The sequence below is a fragment of the Chroicocephalus ridibundus genome, chromosome 6, assembly GCF_963924245.1.
Source record: "Chroicocephalus ridibundus chromosome 6, bChrRid1.1, whole genome shotgun sequence".
In the NCBI taxonomy this organism is placed as follows: domain Eukaryota; kingdom Metazoa; phylum Chordata; class Aves; order Charadriiformes; family Laridae; genus Chroicocephalus; species Chroicocephalus ridibundus.
Genome location: NC_086289.1, coordinates 40,812,972 through 40,831,443, shown reverse-complemented (window position 1 = coordinate 40,831,443; position 18,472 = coordinate 40,812,972). Strand labels below are relative to the sequence as shown.

The 18,472-nt window shown below is 43.1% G+C and overlaps 1 protein-coding gene across 1 annotated transcript in view; it reads right to left on the bottom strand.

The window, feature by feature from the left end:
* The window catches only part of PTEN (phosphatase and tensin homolog), a gene marked incomplete at its 5' end in the record, with an annotated part of 50,579 nt that extends 32,514 nt beyond the window's left edge, over positions 1-18,065 (bottom strand). Inside the window, 2 exons of the mRNA XM_063338216.1 lie at positions 1,338-1,422; positions 17,411-18,065. Of these exons, the coding sequence (XP_063194286.1) occupies positions 1,338-1,422; positions 17,411-18,065 (740 nt within the window). The remainder of the gene's footprint in view (positions 1-1,337; positions 1,423-17,410) is intronic.
* Between the last annotated feature and the right edge of the window lie 407 nt (positions 18,066-18,472).

Sequence of the window (18,472 nt, the reverse complement as noted above, 5' to 3'; positions counted from 1 at the left end):
ATACCTCCAGAGAAGGAGACTCCACAGCCTCTCTGGGCAGCCTGTGCCAGTGCTCCATCACCCTCAAAGGAAAGAAGGTTTTCCTCATGTTGAGATGGAATTCCCCGTGTTCCAGTTTGTTTCCGTTGTTCCTTGTCCTGTCGCTGGGCACGACTGAGAAGAGTCTGGCCCCATCCTCCTGACACCCACCCTTTAGATATTGATAAGCATTGGTGAGGTCCCCTCTCAGTCTTCTCTTCTCCAGGCTAAACAGCCCCAGGTCTCTCAGCCTTTCCTCATCAGAGAGCTGCTCCAGTCCCTTGATCATCTTTGTAGCCTCTGCTGGACTCTCTCCAGTAGTTCCTTGTCCTTCTTGAATTGGGGAGCCCAGAACTGGACACAGTACTCCAGATACACCCACTTCGAACTTCAGTGCATAACCATGCCCCTTACTGCACTATCCCCCCATCCCCAAACATCAAGTCTCTTGGAAAGCTACTGAACTTATGACCTCAAACGCCCAAGACCTCAAAAGCACCATACGTTAAAAAAAAATTAAAATCAGAATTTACAATCCTAAAACCACAAACATTTGGCAGCTTCTGCCAAGTATTTATTTGTTAATGCAACCTCTGTTCTCCAGGTAGGGTGTTGACTAAACAAATTACAATGATGCTCCTAAAACATTATGTAGATCTTCCACAGTTGTATCCAACAGTTCAGAGTAGATAACTATTTGATGTTAAAAATGACAACCTGCAGGTTGTTTGGGTTTTGGTTGGTTTTTTTTTCAGAACATGCTATAAAGCATCACCAGCAATAATGAATTTTAGCTGATTCTTCTCCTCGTCCATAACTACTGAACACAGCCAGATGTAAAAGCCTTTAGATAAAGTCACCTATATTTACTACTTTAAACCAAAATTCACTTATCAAGCACTTAGTTTATCAATTGAAGAAAGGATATGGGCAAATGTGTTCTGAAATGCCATCAGCTATCTCGGGAAACTCTCAACATCATGAACAAAAGCATGGACTGACATATTTCTAAAAGCAAAGAACCTCCTTTTCCTCCAACACAATTTAATGAAGTCAGTTTTCAAACTAAAAAGCAGATGACATGTATCTGAGATCAACTCAGAACAGCAGGCTGGCCTAAAGTTCTTGAAAATATCATTTTCGTTGTTTCCAACGTTTTTCAGGAAAGCTATTAAGGCAGCATCTACCAGATGCAAAAATCTTGCCATTGCTATAAGTCAGAATGCACATCCTTTCCTTAGGAGAAAATTAAATGTGCGCAGAAAAGGATACTTAAGATTTACAAGAATAAGTTAAGGAAAAGAAAAATAAAGCCTTACCTTACTACATCATCAATGTTGTTCCGGTATACTCCTTCAAGCCTCTCCGCAGGAAAACCCATAGCAATTATGTTTGGATAAATATCTGAATATGCAAGTTATGGAAACATCTGTCAAGCACGTGGAATTTCTACAATAGCAGCAAATGGACATTAACCAAACATTTAACCATATCAAAGTCAGGGCAACAACTCTGATCGACTCCCATACGTGAACAATTCAGCTTCATATATGCAGTAATAAGGGATCTTTTAAAAAAAAAAAAAGCTGAGAAAAAGACTGGCAGGGGGTGGGGGTGGTGTGGAACCAGGAGGGAAACTTTTGAAAACACAATACTTTAATACTTTGACCACAGCCCCTATAAAAGAAATCTCCTTAATCTCAAACAGTTAACTTAGTAGGAGTTCATGCTACTAAGCAGCTGATGGTTAACATCCATTAGGAAGGCAATCCACTAGAAAAGAAGAGCCAAGTAATCCACTTCTATCGTACAGCAGAATCACATGGATGCTACACGCTGGTCTTGCTCTACAGTTTCAGTGGCATATTAAATCCAATGGGGAACTATTAAAATAGTCTTATGCGACTGAACTGCAAGATGTTCCAAATTAAAACCCATGTTCAAGTGCCCAGTGATCCCAAAATAGGTATACCACACAAAGCAGCAAAACAAATAAAAAAAAAAAACATATTTCAGGCACGCAAGCCCTGGCATGGCTACATAAACAATAATGTTCTTATCACTTTCCACGATTTCTACATAACAGACCACTATAGCAGCTGCTAAGGTAGCTCTGAATGCCTAGATGTAAGTTATTGCAATAGATTGGAATGTACTGATTTGAAAAGGATTATACACCTTGTTTATTAAAAAAAAAAAACACAAAACAATTCCACACTTCTGGAAAAAATATTTTAGTTTCTTATTCTGAACTACCTGTAACTCACTTGCCAAAAGTAACCTGAGACAAAGAACTTAGTACCTTTTAGAAAAAACAAATTAGCACCAAGGAAAAAGGCCAAATAAGAAAATGGTAAGTTTACCTCTAGAGACGATGTACTAAAGAATTCACAACAAAGTGCTAGAAAATGACTGCTATTTATTTTCCTGGTGGTGTAATGCTATATGGATTTAATTATTCTTTTCTTTCTTTTAAGCAGAACTTGAGAAAAGAAAGTATTCCCAAGTTTCAAATGTTATTAGAAATGATAATGAAGAAGCCTCACTGAAAAGCAAAACAGAAATGAAACTAGCAGCTCAAAAACAGACCATACCCTACCACATTAACATACTCCTCCTCAAACTAATTTTAGACTGAGTAAGAACAAAGCACGATATGTTCGAAGCTGTCCCTGCTTTAAACAAGGGGGCTGAAACAGGTGATTTCCAGAGGTCCTGTTCGATCTAAATTATTCCACAACTCTAAGAATCATTTTTATTTTTATGGTTAAAATATAACAAAGCTCCAAAGAGTAACCGTCAGAATGGAAGACACTGCAGCAGCATCCAAGAGGTTAATAATCCATTTACTTGTACAAAAAGAAAGGCCTGAAGTCGGATGCAAACTACTTTACTCCATCCTTGCAGAATTCCCACAAGCTTAAGCACTCACGGGGAGGCAGCATGGACCAAGTTCTGCATTTACACAGTTAACCAGAAGACTTAAGAAAAACATTAAGAACTGAATACACGGAAATAATGTTTTCTACTCTCAAAAAAGGAATCAGCGTTTACTATGTTGTAATCCAAGTATTAATAGACATTGGTCTGCTTGGACTATTCAAAAGATGATTTATGCAGACGATGAGAAAAATATGAAAGGTTTTGAGAAATCAAAATAAATAGCTGTAGCTGCCTTAAATACAGACACTGAAGGGGGTTCACATGTGGTTTCCAAGCTATTCTGTACATGCCCAAACCCCAGAAAAAAGCTTATCTTGGGAAAAAAAAAAATGCAAAATATTAAGTTGCTTAACTTTCAGAGCTTGTGATAATTTCAGATACCATCAAATCACGTAAATCTTAAACTTTGAACTTCACTCTGAACATATTTTACTCCGCAAGCAGTCCACACCTCTGTGTTAAATTAACAAAAGGTGCCGTATAATTAGCAATGTATTTACTATTTTATCTGTTACTACTTGCCACACGCAGAAGAAACTGTCTACAAGTCACATGCGCCTGCTCTATGCCTATTAGCAGTGAGTTACTTGACTTTCAGCTAGCACAGCCCATCACTCCCTCCTGATTTCAGTCTGATTTCTACCTACTGCCAGTTCTAGGACTTGTACTCAAAAGCACCTCCTTTTGCATCCTGATCTCAGCAGCAAAGTCAAATAAATTCCCATAGCAAAATAATCCAGTATATTGGCCGGCTTTCCATGGCATTTCTCTGTAGAAGACAAGCACTCATGCTAGCCACAGGGGTAGGGTAAAATAAATTCATTTTGACACACCACATCAAAATAAAACTCAGTTTCAACTGCAGTATCACCCATGAGGCAGGTGCCCAAACTTCACCAAATTACCATGTAGCTTGCTCAAATTTCTATTTGCTATCATGAGCTTTACTACACATTTTTTTCCATGCGTTTCAGCCTGCAGTTTACGTTCAGATGCTTTTCTTCTGCTGTTGGCTTTTCCTCCCTGAGAGGCTAAGAAAGGAGACGCTTTCCAGGATTCCCAGCTGGTGCAGGATGGAAGCGAAGCAGACAGACACCCCAAGCGAACGGAACAGAACATCTGAACAGCAATATTTCCAGTTTGCAGGCTCACAGACGTGTTCAAACACCAAAGCCTCAAAACACGCAGGCAGAGAGAGATAAAAAGTTTTCAAAATAACCGGGGCGGTCTCACGCTTTTGGAAAGCTCCCACATTTCATGTGACCCCTTTCCCCTCCCTCGCTCCTCAAGGGCGATGCACAAGCCGTACATGCAAAACTCACATGCATTTCTTCTTTTAAATAAGAGCAAGCCAGCAGAAGTGAATGCTTGAGTTTAACCGTGCATCATTACAGGTGCGTTTTTAAACCCAGAGCTGGTATTGCAAAAGGTGTTCCACAATATGCCAGTAAAGAAAATGGAAAAAGACTTCAGATGGGCGAAGCAGAGGAGAGTATGAATCCATTTACTGATGCTGATTCAGTACAAGTGTTGTATGCTCTGGGGTACATTTTTTTTTTCAGTGTTGCTGAAAAACAAATATCCAACAGTGAGCCTGGCGGGGGGAGGGCTGCTTTTAGAAAAACATGGTATTTTTTTTTTAAACAGGCAAGCCAATTTCTCCCCCACTGAAATATCAGCGTCCTGAAGTACCTTACTGATTATCTCAAAGTATTAAACTGGAATGCAATTCACACGCCACTGCTGACTCACTCGTCTGTCTGCAACAGATCTGGCATTAAAGGACACGGGCCACAGCGAGCGAAGGACACCCCTCCACAGCAGACATGTGAGGCTGCTGGCTTTGCCTGCACCCAACGAAAGCAAGCAACAACTATGACAAATGTATTCATACTGCTGGTGAAGACTGTTTTACGTCTTTTTAGTATATGCTTCTGACAAGCACGTTGCTTTGAAACTCTTTTGTTGGTTCAAGCAACAGAACAATGCCTTTTGCTTTAAGGAGCAACATAAGATGGAAGAACAGAGTGGAAGTGCTGCTGCTGTTTGCACAGATGATCTAAATCTCTGAGCAGAAATAGCAGTTTCATCACTTAATTAACAAAGCTGTCGTAAAAATCAAGCTCTTCCACCCTTTCCTCTCCTGCGAAAAGATGCCCCGAGATCTGCAGCAAGGGAAGGGGATGGTTGGTACTGCATTTGTACTAGTTTGCCTGTCCTGTGATCACAGCACAGAAGGGCACGAAGACAAGCCAGTATTGAAGCAACCATCCACTGAACATCATCTTCAGGAAGTTCTTCTACCACCAGCCAGGCTCAACGCTGCAGAGACACCGCTTTTCACACCAGTTACTTTAACATTGATTTCCAAAGCTGAAATTAAGATATTTGCTACTGAGACAAGATTTCTTACAAAGGAGCTTGGAAGCTGGGCTTACATTCAAAGCAAGAATTCTGAGTCATCATGAAATTGGTAATGATACTGACAATTTTAGAAATCTGGAAGAACTGATGATTTAAAACATGCAACAAGTTCATTATCAATTCCAAGGTTTGGGGTTTTGTTTTTTTTAGACAGGCAAATGAAAATGGATAAAGCCTCAGCCATTTATTGAGGCAGTTCTACAACACACCCAAAACAGAGTTAACCAAACTGTCCTAACTACCAAAATTTAAAGTGGGCTTTAAAAAAAAAAAACAAACACCAAAAACCAAAAAAACCCCACACAACCACAAAATAAACCCTGCCACATTTTGCCAAAGTAGCTCTTTCCTAGGAAATCCATGCCCAGAAATGGTTTCAACGGTTTTTAAAGCACTCATTCCTTTCTCAGTCTTGTAAACATGGAGGCCAGGATTTTAGTCAGGAACCATAATAAAAAAATACATGAGAGACTCACGATACACAACAGCAAAACATTAAAATGCCATCCTCTACTCCAGTTCATATTTCTCACTACAAAACTTCAGCTTTCAAATGAATGAAGACAAAACTACACTATACCCAAAGAACCTGAAAATGAAAACACCCAATAATTTGCTAAGCTACCAAACGCCAACAAGGAAAAAGCGATGCTTTGTCAGTACTGGAGACATACCATCCATACACCACTTCAGAAACACCTTTGCTCCAATGCTGCTCATAGATTTAACAAAACACTGTTCTTAAAGCCCGAAATCATTCCCACATACTAAAGATGATAGCGTTTCCAGTTGCTATGAGAAAAATCCTGTATCATTATGCAAATCAGCAGTTATAATCGCTTTCAAAAATAGCTGTCTATACAGTCATATTATGCTAAGATCAAATTAAAGAATATGCAGTATACACTTGAAATTTTATATACATATATATAAAAGCAAATGACTCGTGTTGGTCCTATAACTGACTTTGCTCACAAATTCAGCTTTTTTTCCTAATAATGGAAGCTGTCCAAAAAAGCATATCGAAATATTTACCAATTCTTAAGTTCTTAAGCAGCCACAAGAAAGCTGCAAAAATCGACAGCCCTAGCCTTTCCTGCAATGATCAACATTCTCAATTAATAGCTACAACATGAGTCACTAGAATTTCTAAGTCATTTTATTAAGTCCTATTGCAAAGTATTTAATCTCTTATCCTCACTCCATTCATGAAGGCAGATACAAGAGAAAAATAGAAAGCAAATGACCTAATCTTCCTATTTCGTAAGCATGTTAGAGCACGCAGTGCATAAGAATTTACATATAGCTTTACTTTTTAAACCCACTGACGACAGATTTTAAATCAAAATGCAAATAAAAAACAACTTTAAAACTATTAGCCCTTTACCATCAAACGCTTCAGGAAGCCAAGCACCAGACTTCATCTTTCTTTAAAAAGGAAATTTAAAACAAGCTGAGTGTTCCTGAAGCAGTGAGTGACGGTCACTGTTCAAGTCATGCTTTGAAGCTAAAAACCTATGGCAAAACCTGAACGCTGACACCTGCAAATAAAAGGACAACAGTCCATTTTTCCCGACCCTCAGTTTCCAGCCTCTAAATATGAATTTTATTTAACAAAGAACAGATTTAAATTGGTAAATCTACGGCCTGAAAAAAAAAAAAAAGCTTTACAACTGCCAGGAATGCAAATTTTCACTTCCAGTTCAGGCAAGCAAGGCATGTACTTGCTTTAATCCGCTCCTAAACAGCCCACTCCTCATTCGCGTGCCAGCTGCCGTCGGTTTTGCTCGGCTATGCATCACCCATCACCCTCCCGGCTGCAGAGAGCCACGGCGCAAAGGAAACCAGCCTCTAGCACGGGGTGTCTGTGCTAAGTCCCATTTGATAGCGACACCAAAGAGCAGAGGAACAACGTGACTTTGAAGTCTCCGAAAGTTGCTTTGTTGTGTCTATTTGTTTGCAATTTTCAGGAACTCCGACTTCAGTAACCGGGCAACGTGGTCTAGCAGTACATCTGGCCCTACCAGCTACGAAATGTTAGCGTGCTAACCTCAAGCCCTTTAACTCCAGCTTAAACAAGTCCGTATAGCAATGGCAAGAAAAAAAAAAAAGGACTGTTCTTGCTGTTCAACAGCTTGACAGCCTGAAGCTACAGGGGGAGTGTTACGAGAAGTGTCCACACTCCATCCTCAAGCAGATTTAAGAGTCCTGACAAATGGCCAAGCTCTTCTTATTAGCGCCATTTTCTTGACAGCATCCCTACCAAAAAAAAAAAAAAACAAAACAGACAGACATAGGAAAATATACCCAGCCAAATCTAGAAAAGTTTCCTAGCATCTATACTGTTTGGCCTGCACACATGCATAATTTATTTATTTCTTTTAATAGGCCACATTTTCATTAGCCAGTGTGAAACGCAAAATAAGTTTACTATTTTTCTATGAGTCTGGATAATCAGGAAGTATAGAGGAAATGAACAGGAAGAAAGTTCTTCAGAGCAAAGGAGGATTCCTTGTAGCCAGCCAGCTGCACTTGCCAACTCTACCATCTGTGCCTTAAAGAACAAGAAAAGAGACCAACTCAGATGTGGCTGAGAGAAACATTTTATGATTTAGAAGAAATGCACATTAACTCCTTAATGCTCAATATTTCAACTACAACCCTTTTTCTTCCTTTTTTTTTAAAAAATCTTTCAGCTTGTAATTGAAATGCAGCAACCTAGACAAGGAACAACAGAACTGCAGCTCCTTTGTATCCAGGAGGCAAACCTGTCCAGATGAGGTCACGGGGCTGACAACAGATCTGAAGGGGAACTCAAATTCCCGCAGCGCGAAGTAGTAAATCAGAAGATGCTTAAAAATGATACCAGCAGTTGTCTCAGGAACCAGCTACGTCCTCAGCTCACTTCCATCCCTTAGCAGGGCTTTTGGACCTGCTTACTATATTGCATTTGGGAAGTATTCCCAGAGCAAGAGTCTCACCCCTCCTCTGTGAGGTGCATGAAATGTGGCCTGGAGCTTTCAGCCATGTGGAGGCTTTGCTGAACAGCTAATACGATCGAGAAGACTGGAAAAAAAACCCACACAAACTACATAATAAGCACTTTTTTCTTTTTTTTTTTTTCTGCAAAACATGGTATCAACCTCAAACCTCACAGCATAAATACAAAAAACGGTAACAGAGAAGCACGTAAGAAGATGATGTCTACTCTACAGAGGAGCTTGTTCTGACAAAGACTGATAAAAATGCCTTAAACTCATTTCAACATGGCCTGGAATCACAACTAAAGATAGGGAAGCATGCAGATACTAAAGGAAACATGAGCGTGTTGTCAAGAGCTGCAAACCTAAAATAGCTGACAATATTACAGGACATCAAAAAAAGCTACCCTTCCCATTCAGAAAAAGCCAAGAGCAAACAGAAGCATAAGAAGTGATGCAACAGCACACTATATTACTCATACAAAATTTGACAGAAAGAACTTTTCAGCTGAGGAGTCAAAGACTGAGCCTCAACTCCCTACCCCAACCTCAAGCCCAGGTCTACCACACTGAAGAAAACGTTACAAGCCCAACAAGTTTCTAGAGGTGAAAACATGCAGAGAGGTCCAGTTAAGAAGGCTTTTTGTTCCTGCTCACGCCCTGGAAGAAGATCCCATCTTCTCACACCTACCCTGGCCTCCCAACTAGCTGCAGCAGCACACAGCAGCCTTAAGGCCAAGAGCTGCATCAGTGGCAAAGGCCAACTGGCCATGCGAGGCTGAGCAGCTGCCCTCAAGGAAACACATTTGCCAAGTGGATCTTCTCAGCAGGAAGCGACGTATATGAGCAGCTTGAGCATCACACCTCGGTTTGAGATTTCCAAAGTGACAATTTTACCTATTTTAATCCACAAACCAAACTCAACATGAACTCTTTCAAGGCAGAGTACGGGACCTCCCTGGTACACGGTCTCAGCACACTACCACACTTTGCAGGATCCCCTTTAAAGAAGCACCGATGTGTACTTAAGCATATCCTAACCTCAAACACCCACAGAAAAAAATACAAGAATTTTATTCAGTAAAAAGAAGGCAGCACAGAGTCACTACTTTGATATTTACTGACAGGAAGCGAAAAATGGCTCAGTCTCAACTTTTTGCAAGTCTCAAACAACATCCAAAACTTTCAGAGACAAGGGAATTTAAAACAGCTATGGGGCAGGAGGACAAATATATCACACTAAAAAGCTTTACAGACCATAAACTACAAAACCCATGATTTGTATGAATTTAGGAAACCTTGATTTGTGAGTAAGGGGGTGGTGATCCAAGAGAAGATAAAGGCAAGCAGCAAAACAAGACATAATAAACTGTTTCTGAACCAACAAGCCCCGAGTAGGTAATATTAATTTCATTCTAATGAGATCTAGTGTTTTCCTCCTCCAAATGTTAGTACAAAAAAAAAAAGGGACATTACTTTCCTAATTCACCCACGCAAGAAATTAAAGAATAGAAAATACACAACTACTTCAATTTTAGACCAACATATACCCAGGCAATGCAATGAATTAAGCAGAGGCCTCTAAGAAAATTAATCATGCAATTAAAAGCTATTATACTACAGCTCCACAAAGGCAGAATTAAGTTTATAAAGACATTTCTTGAGCACTTCACTACAAAAAAAATGGATATTAAGCAGGTTTTATGCACTGCTGCACGTTGGGGCTGTGAAGCTGGGACTTCATCTTTAAAGGGAACAATGCCAGCTTTTGCAACAGTAATCATCCCAAACACAGAGCAGTTGAGTTTAATTTTTTAGCTACACAGTCAATTACCATTTGAATCACAGAGCTCACTACTTTAGCTACATTGCCTAAAAATCATTATTAAGATAACCTAGATTTATGCATCATGATACATGGCCTAATTGCACGATTATTTCCTTCCATTCTACAAAACTTCTTTTTTTCCAGGGCCTCATAGGCGAGACAGTAAACAAGGCAGACAACGATAGGAGCAAAAACGATGCTAGCTTGAATTAGAAACTGGAACAAGGATTTGTTTACATCTGAAATATGAATCTGGGACTAAGACACAGTCAAAAACTAACAGCAATCTCTGAACCCAAAGTAGAGTCAACCACCCACAAAGCATTTGTGTTCCAGAAAAGATCCTGTTCCGCAGGGCCACTTAAGAACGTTCCTGTATTTTCAAATAAATTCCTTTCCTACAGTCCGGAAAGCGCCATCCCAGTAACTCACATAAATGCACAAATATGCACAGCTTTAATCCCAAAAACCTTCACAAACGAAAGGAGCCCACAAGTACCCTATTATTTATGGTGAGGCATCAGACATATCCAGCAATCACTACTCACAACTCCAGGCTATATCCCACTTACCCCCTCAAAAAAAAGTTATGCAATAATTAACCTTCAATATCCACCCTACGTTAGGCACAGTAAATGACTACAAATCACGCGTAGCTCCGAGCTCCAGATTACTTGCTGGGTACTCGAACAAGAAAGGAGGTGGGCTTTTTAAAAGGGAGTTAGTTATGACTAACGACAGCACCTTTGGTCTGTAATGTAATTAAGGGATTTGACAGCTCAACTGCCTATTCCCTCCCTTTTCTTACAGTTTGTCAGAACATAACCATTGTCCCTTAAATCATTATATAAGAACCATTTTCTTGTTTAAACACGTTGTAAGGGAATACTCCAGGCTAAGGTACCGGGGTATAATTTGTCAGCTTATGCAGTATTAATGTGGCAACAACATTAATCCATTAAAAATATAATTTCATTTCAGAAACTACTCAAACATTCACAACTCATAAAAGCAACTTGGTAGACAAAAACTTTATATATATAAAATTTCAACTTTTAGTTATTACTTTCTGGAGTTTAGTTTTGTCATGGTTTTATGTTTTTTAGCGCAAGAGGGTTTAACATAATGTGTTAATAAAACACATTCTTTCATCATATTACTACTGAGCAAGTTATATCAATTGCTTCCACAACAAAGAGGATTTAGGTGTCCACATCATCCTACAAGGAATGAAATGGAAAATGCAGTCACCTGTCTCTGGAAGAAAATTAGAAAATTTTCTCCTCTACACAGTGTTTAACACATCATTTAGCAAACACTAGCCTTCTCTACAGCAGTCACTGTACTTCACAACCTTTTGGTAATTAAAAAAAGTTCTCAAATGAGACATATTACGTGTAGCACTGGATAGCATGGGGAAAAACACATTTTTGTCCCAGAGAAATCTGCTGATCACCACCCTAGCAGCCACCAAGAGCCAACTAATCTTTCCACATGTACTATACTGCAGCAATAACAGCCACTTCAAGCATTGCCTGAGCTCCACACTCAAGGCTATAGACTTTCCCTAAATATGCCATAACCATCTCAGGAAGTCAGTGAAAGTCACAGGTAATTATCTTGAGGACAAGAAAGGCCTTCCTGACTAGCACAAGTTCCTAGAAAGATGCACTTTCAAAATTCATCGACCTTCTTCAAGACTGAAGCTGAACCCAGTGTTGATGCACGGCCAGCAATTACACCAAGAGGTAAACCAAGAGCTTAACAGGATTTTCAGAAGTCCTCAACAGTGACCTAACCGCCCTCACCAAAGTCACTGACCAGCCTCAACAAAGAAAATGTCTCCAGGGCCTCAAGTGCCAACACCTCATCGGTCTTATTGTAAGAGATAATGAACTTGGAACTTTCCTTAAAAAAAAAAATAAATGCTCAAAAACAGTACCAGTCCTAGTAAAGCCTGCACTTTATTCAGCATTACCCCTCTACGCTTAACAGCAAAGCTTTGGATGTTCTGAAAATTACACACACTTAACTAAGCTCACAAACAGATTTCAGTGAAGATTAGCTTCAGTTGTTTTTTCTAAAAGGTCACCGTGTAAGAAAATTTCATGAAGCATCCACACTAGCTGTACTCATTTCTTTCTCCACCTTGAAAAGAACATACAGCCGTCACTTCGACAGCAGAGCTACGTGAAACCAACAATCACTTTGCAGATTTTGTCAATTTAAAAGTGTGCACAGGCAGTTATTTTTTAACTTCATGTTTAGCTTGTGCAAACAGTCTCCAGCAACGCTGCACATTGATTAAAAATTTCTGATGATGCAAGATCAAGTAGTTTATTAGGAAGCCTGCACTACATTGAAGCAAGCACGAAGAGATGGAGCTGTAATTTCTCAAGCATCTTTTAAGTCCCTTTCTGAGCAACTGCAGTCAAAAAGCAAGGCAGCAAGGGGCTGGGGTTACTTTGAATGGAAGCAGCGAGGGCTGCACGATGGAGCACTTGCTCAAACCGGTGGGGTTTTTGCGTGTCAGCTTCAGCTGTCAAACAAGGCTATCCACAAACATGCATGTACTATGGCAATATGTCAAAGGGGTTTTGGGTTTTTTTTAGGCTCTGAGGAAAAGAAAGTGATCCAGCATGTCTCTAATCCCAGAAGAGAAAATGTATGAGCACACTTCCATCTATCAGAACCTTGCTTTTTCTCCACCTGGACAACTCAAAAATCCTTATCCTTGCTAAGTGCTGAAAGACTGATTTTCCCAGAATCAAATACATCCTAAAGCAAGCAGCTAACTGAATCAAACTCGTAGAAGTCCCCAGCCAGTGCCGTTTTACCACCGTTTATTCAAACAGACTTCTTAGACAAATTCAGAGCAAAACTGGCACTAATCTTCTTGTCCAAAACCCAAGACCGTCCCAGGCTCCAGAAGCAAAACGAGTCTGTCAGGCTCTTAACACCGCTAAGTAACATGGTTTACTCCAGAACAAAGAAATACTTTTCCACCAATAAAATGCATTGCCAGTTGGTTTCTTCTAGTTTCTCCTAAACCCTTACCAGCCCTTACTGCGCTTGTGTGCAAGAGAAACTTGTTACAAGACATCTAACAAACTTCAAATTTAAAATGAAACCAAATATTTCAAACAAATGGCATTTCCAACTCAGGCTCTATTTTTAAACGCAGTATGTACCTCATGCCGCTAATTCGTTTTTTTTCCTGGAAGCTGAGCCATTTTGAGTGAAGTCACATAATTTAAAATTTCATTAAAAATGCAAAGAGCTTTAGGACTGCAAATAGCATAAAGCAGTATGATATGGCAGCTTCCACTCACAATTTTAGCATTCTCTGCCTTTCATTATGTGAGACAAACTACATGTGAGACTCCTAAATAAACGGCACCCAACATCTAATCTTTACTGAATATTCCTGCAGTTTATACTACTATGTAGGTCACGAGCTACATATGCTTCAATTAAGTATCAGGGTAGGCATGTCTCTACCCTATGCTCAGTCTAGATGGCCATTTTCATGCACAACAGAAGGCCTGGAAAAACAGGACAGAGTTTAACCAAAGCTATAATGGGCACAAGAAGCAGTTACGTGATTTTTTTTTTTTTTTTTTACTCTCAAATAGTTAAACCACTTGCTAAACTCGGTTACGCACAGACCGCTTAAGACACAGGCAACCAATGCAATGTGCAAGACTTGCATGCAAGCATTCTCTCTTTGCCATTCTCTGCAGTAAAATGGTCAACAACCAAGCTGCAGAATTTCAGAAATACCAAAGATCATAGTGCCTCAGAAAATACACTGGTCGTTGCAACATAAAGAAACACAGCCATCTTATAAGAAAGCCATTAATCCAAACTTTCCTTCTCACCCATTTGTACCAAAAGGTATCCAGTATTACAGAAATAAAACAGAAACTCAAATAAATACAGTATCTGAAATAAAGTATTAAAAAGCTGATTTAATGTCTCCACCTTTAAAACCCTTTCCTCTTCTAATTTCAAGATATTTGCATAAAAATATGTGCATAAAAAGACTGTTCAGAGAGAAAAAGAGCATCTTATTAGATGAAAACTAATGTCAATGTTTTTTAAAGACACCTGTTTCATAATTAGCACATAGGACTAGTCTGATATTGTGTAAAACTACTGATTTTTGAGAAGTCACCATTCCCCTTTCCTAAAATCCTACGTTACCCACAGAAGAATTCTTAACCAACTCAACAGGAACTGAGAGTCCCAAACATGATGTACTGTGCCATACATACATCAGCGCCAGTTTTAAAAGGATCTGACATAGGCCAACAGAGAAAACAAAGAGGTTGTCAAAGGGGACTTTGGCACTCCAGCACCTAACCCAGCCTGCCTTTGGGCACTCAAGTTTTCCCTCCAATGTCTTGGGAGAATCAGCCGAGACCAAAATATAAAGACTGCAAGTCTTTGTCCACCTGGGACAATGAAACATGAACCCTCCCTCAAAGACGGGTAGAAGAAGAGAGAGACTACAGTATATACGCTGGAGACCAGGCGCCTCACCTGGATTCACTGTACGGTCATTTTATTCTCCACCTCCTGAAGCCTAGGTAGTAATCACCAGCTACTGAGTATTCTGGAACCACCACCACTGGACTACTTGTACAAAAACATTTACTGCAGGAGGAATTCACACCTCAACTTCCCCTATCCCAGCAAAATGCCCAAAGCACCGGGCTATCCAACTCGTGTCAGTCTTTCTCTTTTAGCTTGACAGAAGCACCTACCCTGAAATAACCAGTAATCTGTAACAGAGGACACTCCTACAGATACGGGTGCCCAGGGAAGCAAAGCTAACCAACAGCAGAAATGCAGATGGTAGCTTGTTTCGGTCTCAAAACTTTAAGCTCCAGCACACGGTGAGAAGTAACTTTGAGAACTTAAACCCCGGTCCTCCTACTATGCACTACAGGCCTTCCCAAACAGCTCACTTAGGCTTCGAGTTTTCTCTTTCTTCATCTAACATCGCATGACTGGAGAGCTAACTCCCAGCTCGGTCCTCTGTCTACACATGTAAGGTTATTTCCCAGCTACCAGGTACCCATCTCCTGCAAAAAGAACATCTCCAAGAAGCCTGAACAAAGTGATAAAAAATTAAATCTTTTACTTCTGCAGCAGTGTCGATCTTCAAGCAAAGCCATTATACTGTACAGGCAGAAGTCTTCATTCATTAATCATCTGTTCAAAGTGTGCAGCTATGAAAAAAAAAAAAAAACAGACCAAGTATAAGCTTCTTCCAAAGACATTTTTGCAATCATGGAAAAAACCCACCTTTTCTATAAATTTCATTAGAGAATTGCAGCCAGGTACTCCTTTTAGAAAAACCAGCCTAAGCCTGGCGGGTTCAGTAGCCTACTTCTAATGCAAAATCCTAAGAATAAAATTAACAAGACAAAGTAAAAAATAAGCAATAAACTCCATTTGGCATATCATTAGCAATCTTGAGCAAGAAAATCCAGGCTCAGTATTCAACAATTTTCTTGCCAGGAGCAGATTACTAGTTAAAAAGATCTGTTCAGGTCAAAAAAAAATCTCTCCACCAATGGCACATCTGGGCAAAGATATCTGAAAACACCAAACTCTTCAACTGGGAAGCCAAAACCTCACCATTTTGCCACCACTTTTTTCATAACCCCAAAGTTCCCAGCAAACCCATCACTCGGAGAATCAAAAAGTCTAACTCAGACTTCTGCTGTTAAATCAGCAGTAAGTGGCGTGCTGGCCTACGTCAGCGTTACAGCTGCCTTAGTTGTAGGCCAACAAAATAACCAAGTGCAAACATATAAAATATAGTTTTAGGCTTGCGTTTTTAACAGTACCATGAACAGAATGCAGGAATCACGTGCTAGAGCTGCTGCTTTTTAACTAAAAGCTCTTGACCTATTAAAGTCAAGAACCTTTCAGGCCATTTTAAAGCCACCAAAATTTTAGGCCGAGGCTCAATGCAACAGCACAAGCTCTGTGCTAGTTACAGCTGTTACCGGTTTTGATCATGCCCAAGAATCAGATTAATCTGTAGCACTCGCTATGACCCAAGTGTAGTTACTCCAAAACCCAATAAATTTCACCCTGATCCTGCTGCAGAACAGAAAGCGCTCTCTCTATAGGGATAAGCCTAGCTCTGAATACTACTGTCAAAATTCATTTTTCCTAGGACAGTTCCAACTTTTAAGCGAGGCTCTTGCTCCAAACCCTCTCAAACACAAGAATGATCTTTCCCCACCACAGAGAACGACCGTGCCCACAGCACAGCCCATACATACAATTAACTCTGTAAGGCATTCAAAGCTAAACATCTGCCTGCTGCCGCTACAGCACATCTGTTCGAAAGGCCACCAAAACGATACACTAGCAATGGTTCTCTATGGTTTGACTCATTAGTCGTAACTCCATACTAATTACATATTCCAGCATTACAGTCCTCCTTGACAAGACCCAATGTACTCTCGTTTGTAACACATCTCCATGTTGACTGTATCTGACATTATGCCAAAGCGCAGCTCACGCATCACATTAGGAAAAGAGGTATTTCTTTTTTAATTTGGAAGAAGCGATTGCCACCTCTCATCATCGAGAACCTTGCTGCATCACACGGCAGCTGAGCACGAGTTCTGCCTTACTGAATGGATGAAAATCAGGGCAGAGGACACAGGCTTTGCCTCTCCTGCCGTGCAGAGAAGCAATGCCAGCAAGGCGAGAGGCCTGCCACCATTACATTTGCAATTCAAGACGAGTTATTATATTAAAAAAAATAATAATAAAAGGACGTGAGTCATGGCAGGACACGTATATTTGCCATGCGAGCCGAAAAATCAACACAGCCAGAGATAAGGGGCAGACCCTCGCTGCTCCGGAGCTCCCCGGGCTGGGGAAGGGGGGCTGGTGGCAGCAGGCAGGCCGGCTGCAATCGCCCAAGGAGGGCTCACGTTAATCCTCGCCATCACGGAGCTCCCGTTAATCCGGGCCCCGGGCTCAGCGGCCGGCCCGGACAAAAGGAGGCCGAAGCGGCGGGGGAGGGCGCGGCGGCGGCCCGGGCGAGCCCAGTCGCCAGCCGCCGGCCTCCCGGGCGGAGCGGCAGCGGGCAGGGCGTTAGGTAAGCGCCGGGCCGGTCTGATGCAATAGCTGTACGTGCGGCGCCCGGTGCCGGGCCCCGTCGCCGGCGGAGGATGGATACAGGTCAGGTCCAGGTCGAAGCCATCCTCCTGGTATCGCCTTTTGTTCCTGCTGACGATCTCTTTGATGATGGCGGTCATGTCTGGCAGCCGAGGGCCGCTCCGGGACAGCGCGCAGGGGCCAGGCGGCGGCGGGGCGCGGGGCCGGGAGGCGGCGGCGGGCCCTCGGCCGCCGGGCGGCCCCGGGAGCGGGGCCTGCTGCGCCGGCGGCTCAGCCCCAGGCGGGCCCGCCTCCCCCCGCGGCGGCGGCTCCCGGTGGTGGCGGCGGCGGCTGCCCCCTCCTCCTCCTCCGAGCGGGGCGGGAGCAGCGGCGGCGGCGGCCGAGCAGAGAGGGTCGGGAGCCGGGCCGAGTCCCTGAGGGTGCCGCCGCCGCCGCCGTCTTTGAGGCGAGCGAGGGGGAGGCGGAGAGAGCAGCTCTCCGGCGCTCCGGGCCCCAGCAATGGTGACAGCGGCGCGGGGCGCCCCCCCGGCCCGGCCCCGCTCCGCCCCGCTCCGCTCCCCGCCCGGGGCGGCGGCGGTAGCGGCGGCGGGCCCGGAGCCGCGCGGTGCGGGCGGGCGGGCCGGCTCCGCAGCGGGGCGGCGGCGGCTCCTCAGGGCGTGCGGGCCGGCGGCGCGGCCTGGCTCATCCCCCCCCGGCCTGCTCCGCGCCCGCCAGCGCTAGACTCCCATCATGGCTGCAGCTTCCGAGAGGGGAGGACGGCGGCGGCGGCGCCCCGCCCCCTCCGCCGCCGCCTCCGCCGCCCCGAGAAAGTAGTCCCCCACGAACGGCCCCGCCGCCCCCTCAGCCTCCCCGCCGCCCTCCCGCCCCTCGCCCCCGTCTTTCCCGCCTCCAACTACCACCCCCCCGCTCCCGCCTCCCCGCGGGGGATGGGGGCCGAGGAGGCTGTGGCGAAGGGCGGAGGGATACTTCCCGCCGCCGTGCCGAGCGGCGGTGGTTCGACTGGGATCACGTGGGCGGCCCGCTGCGCTCGCGGCGGCCCCTCCCCCCGCGGGCGGAAGTGGCCAGGCCGGGCCGTGAGGTGAGGAGCGGGGCCGGGTCGGGCTGGGCTAGGCCTGTCCTCCCC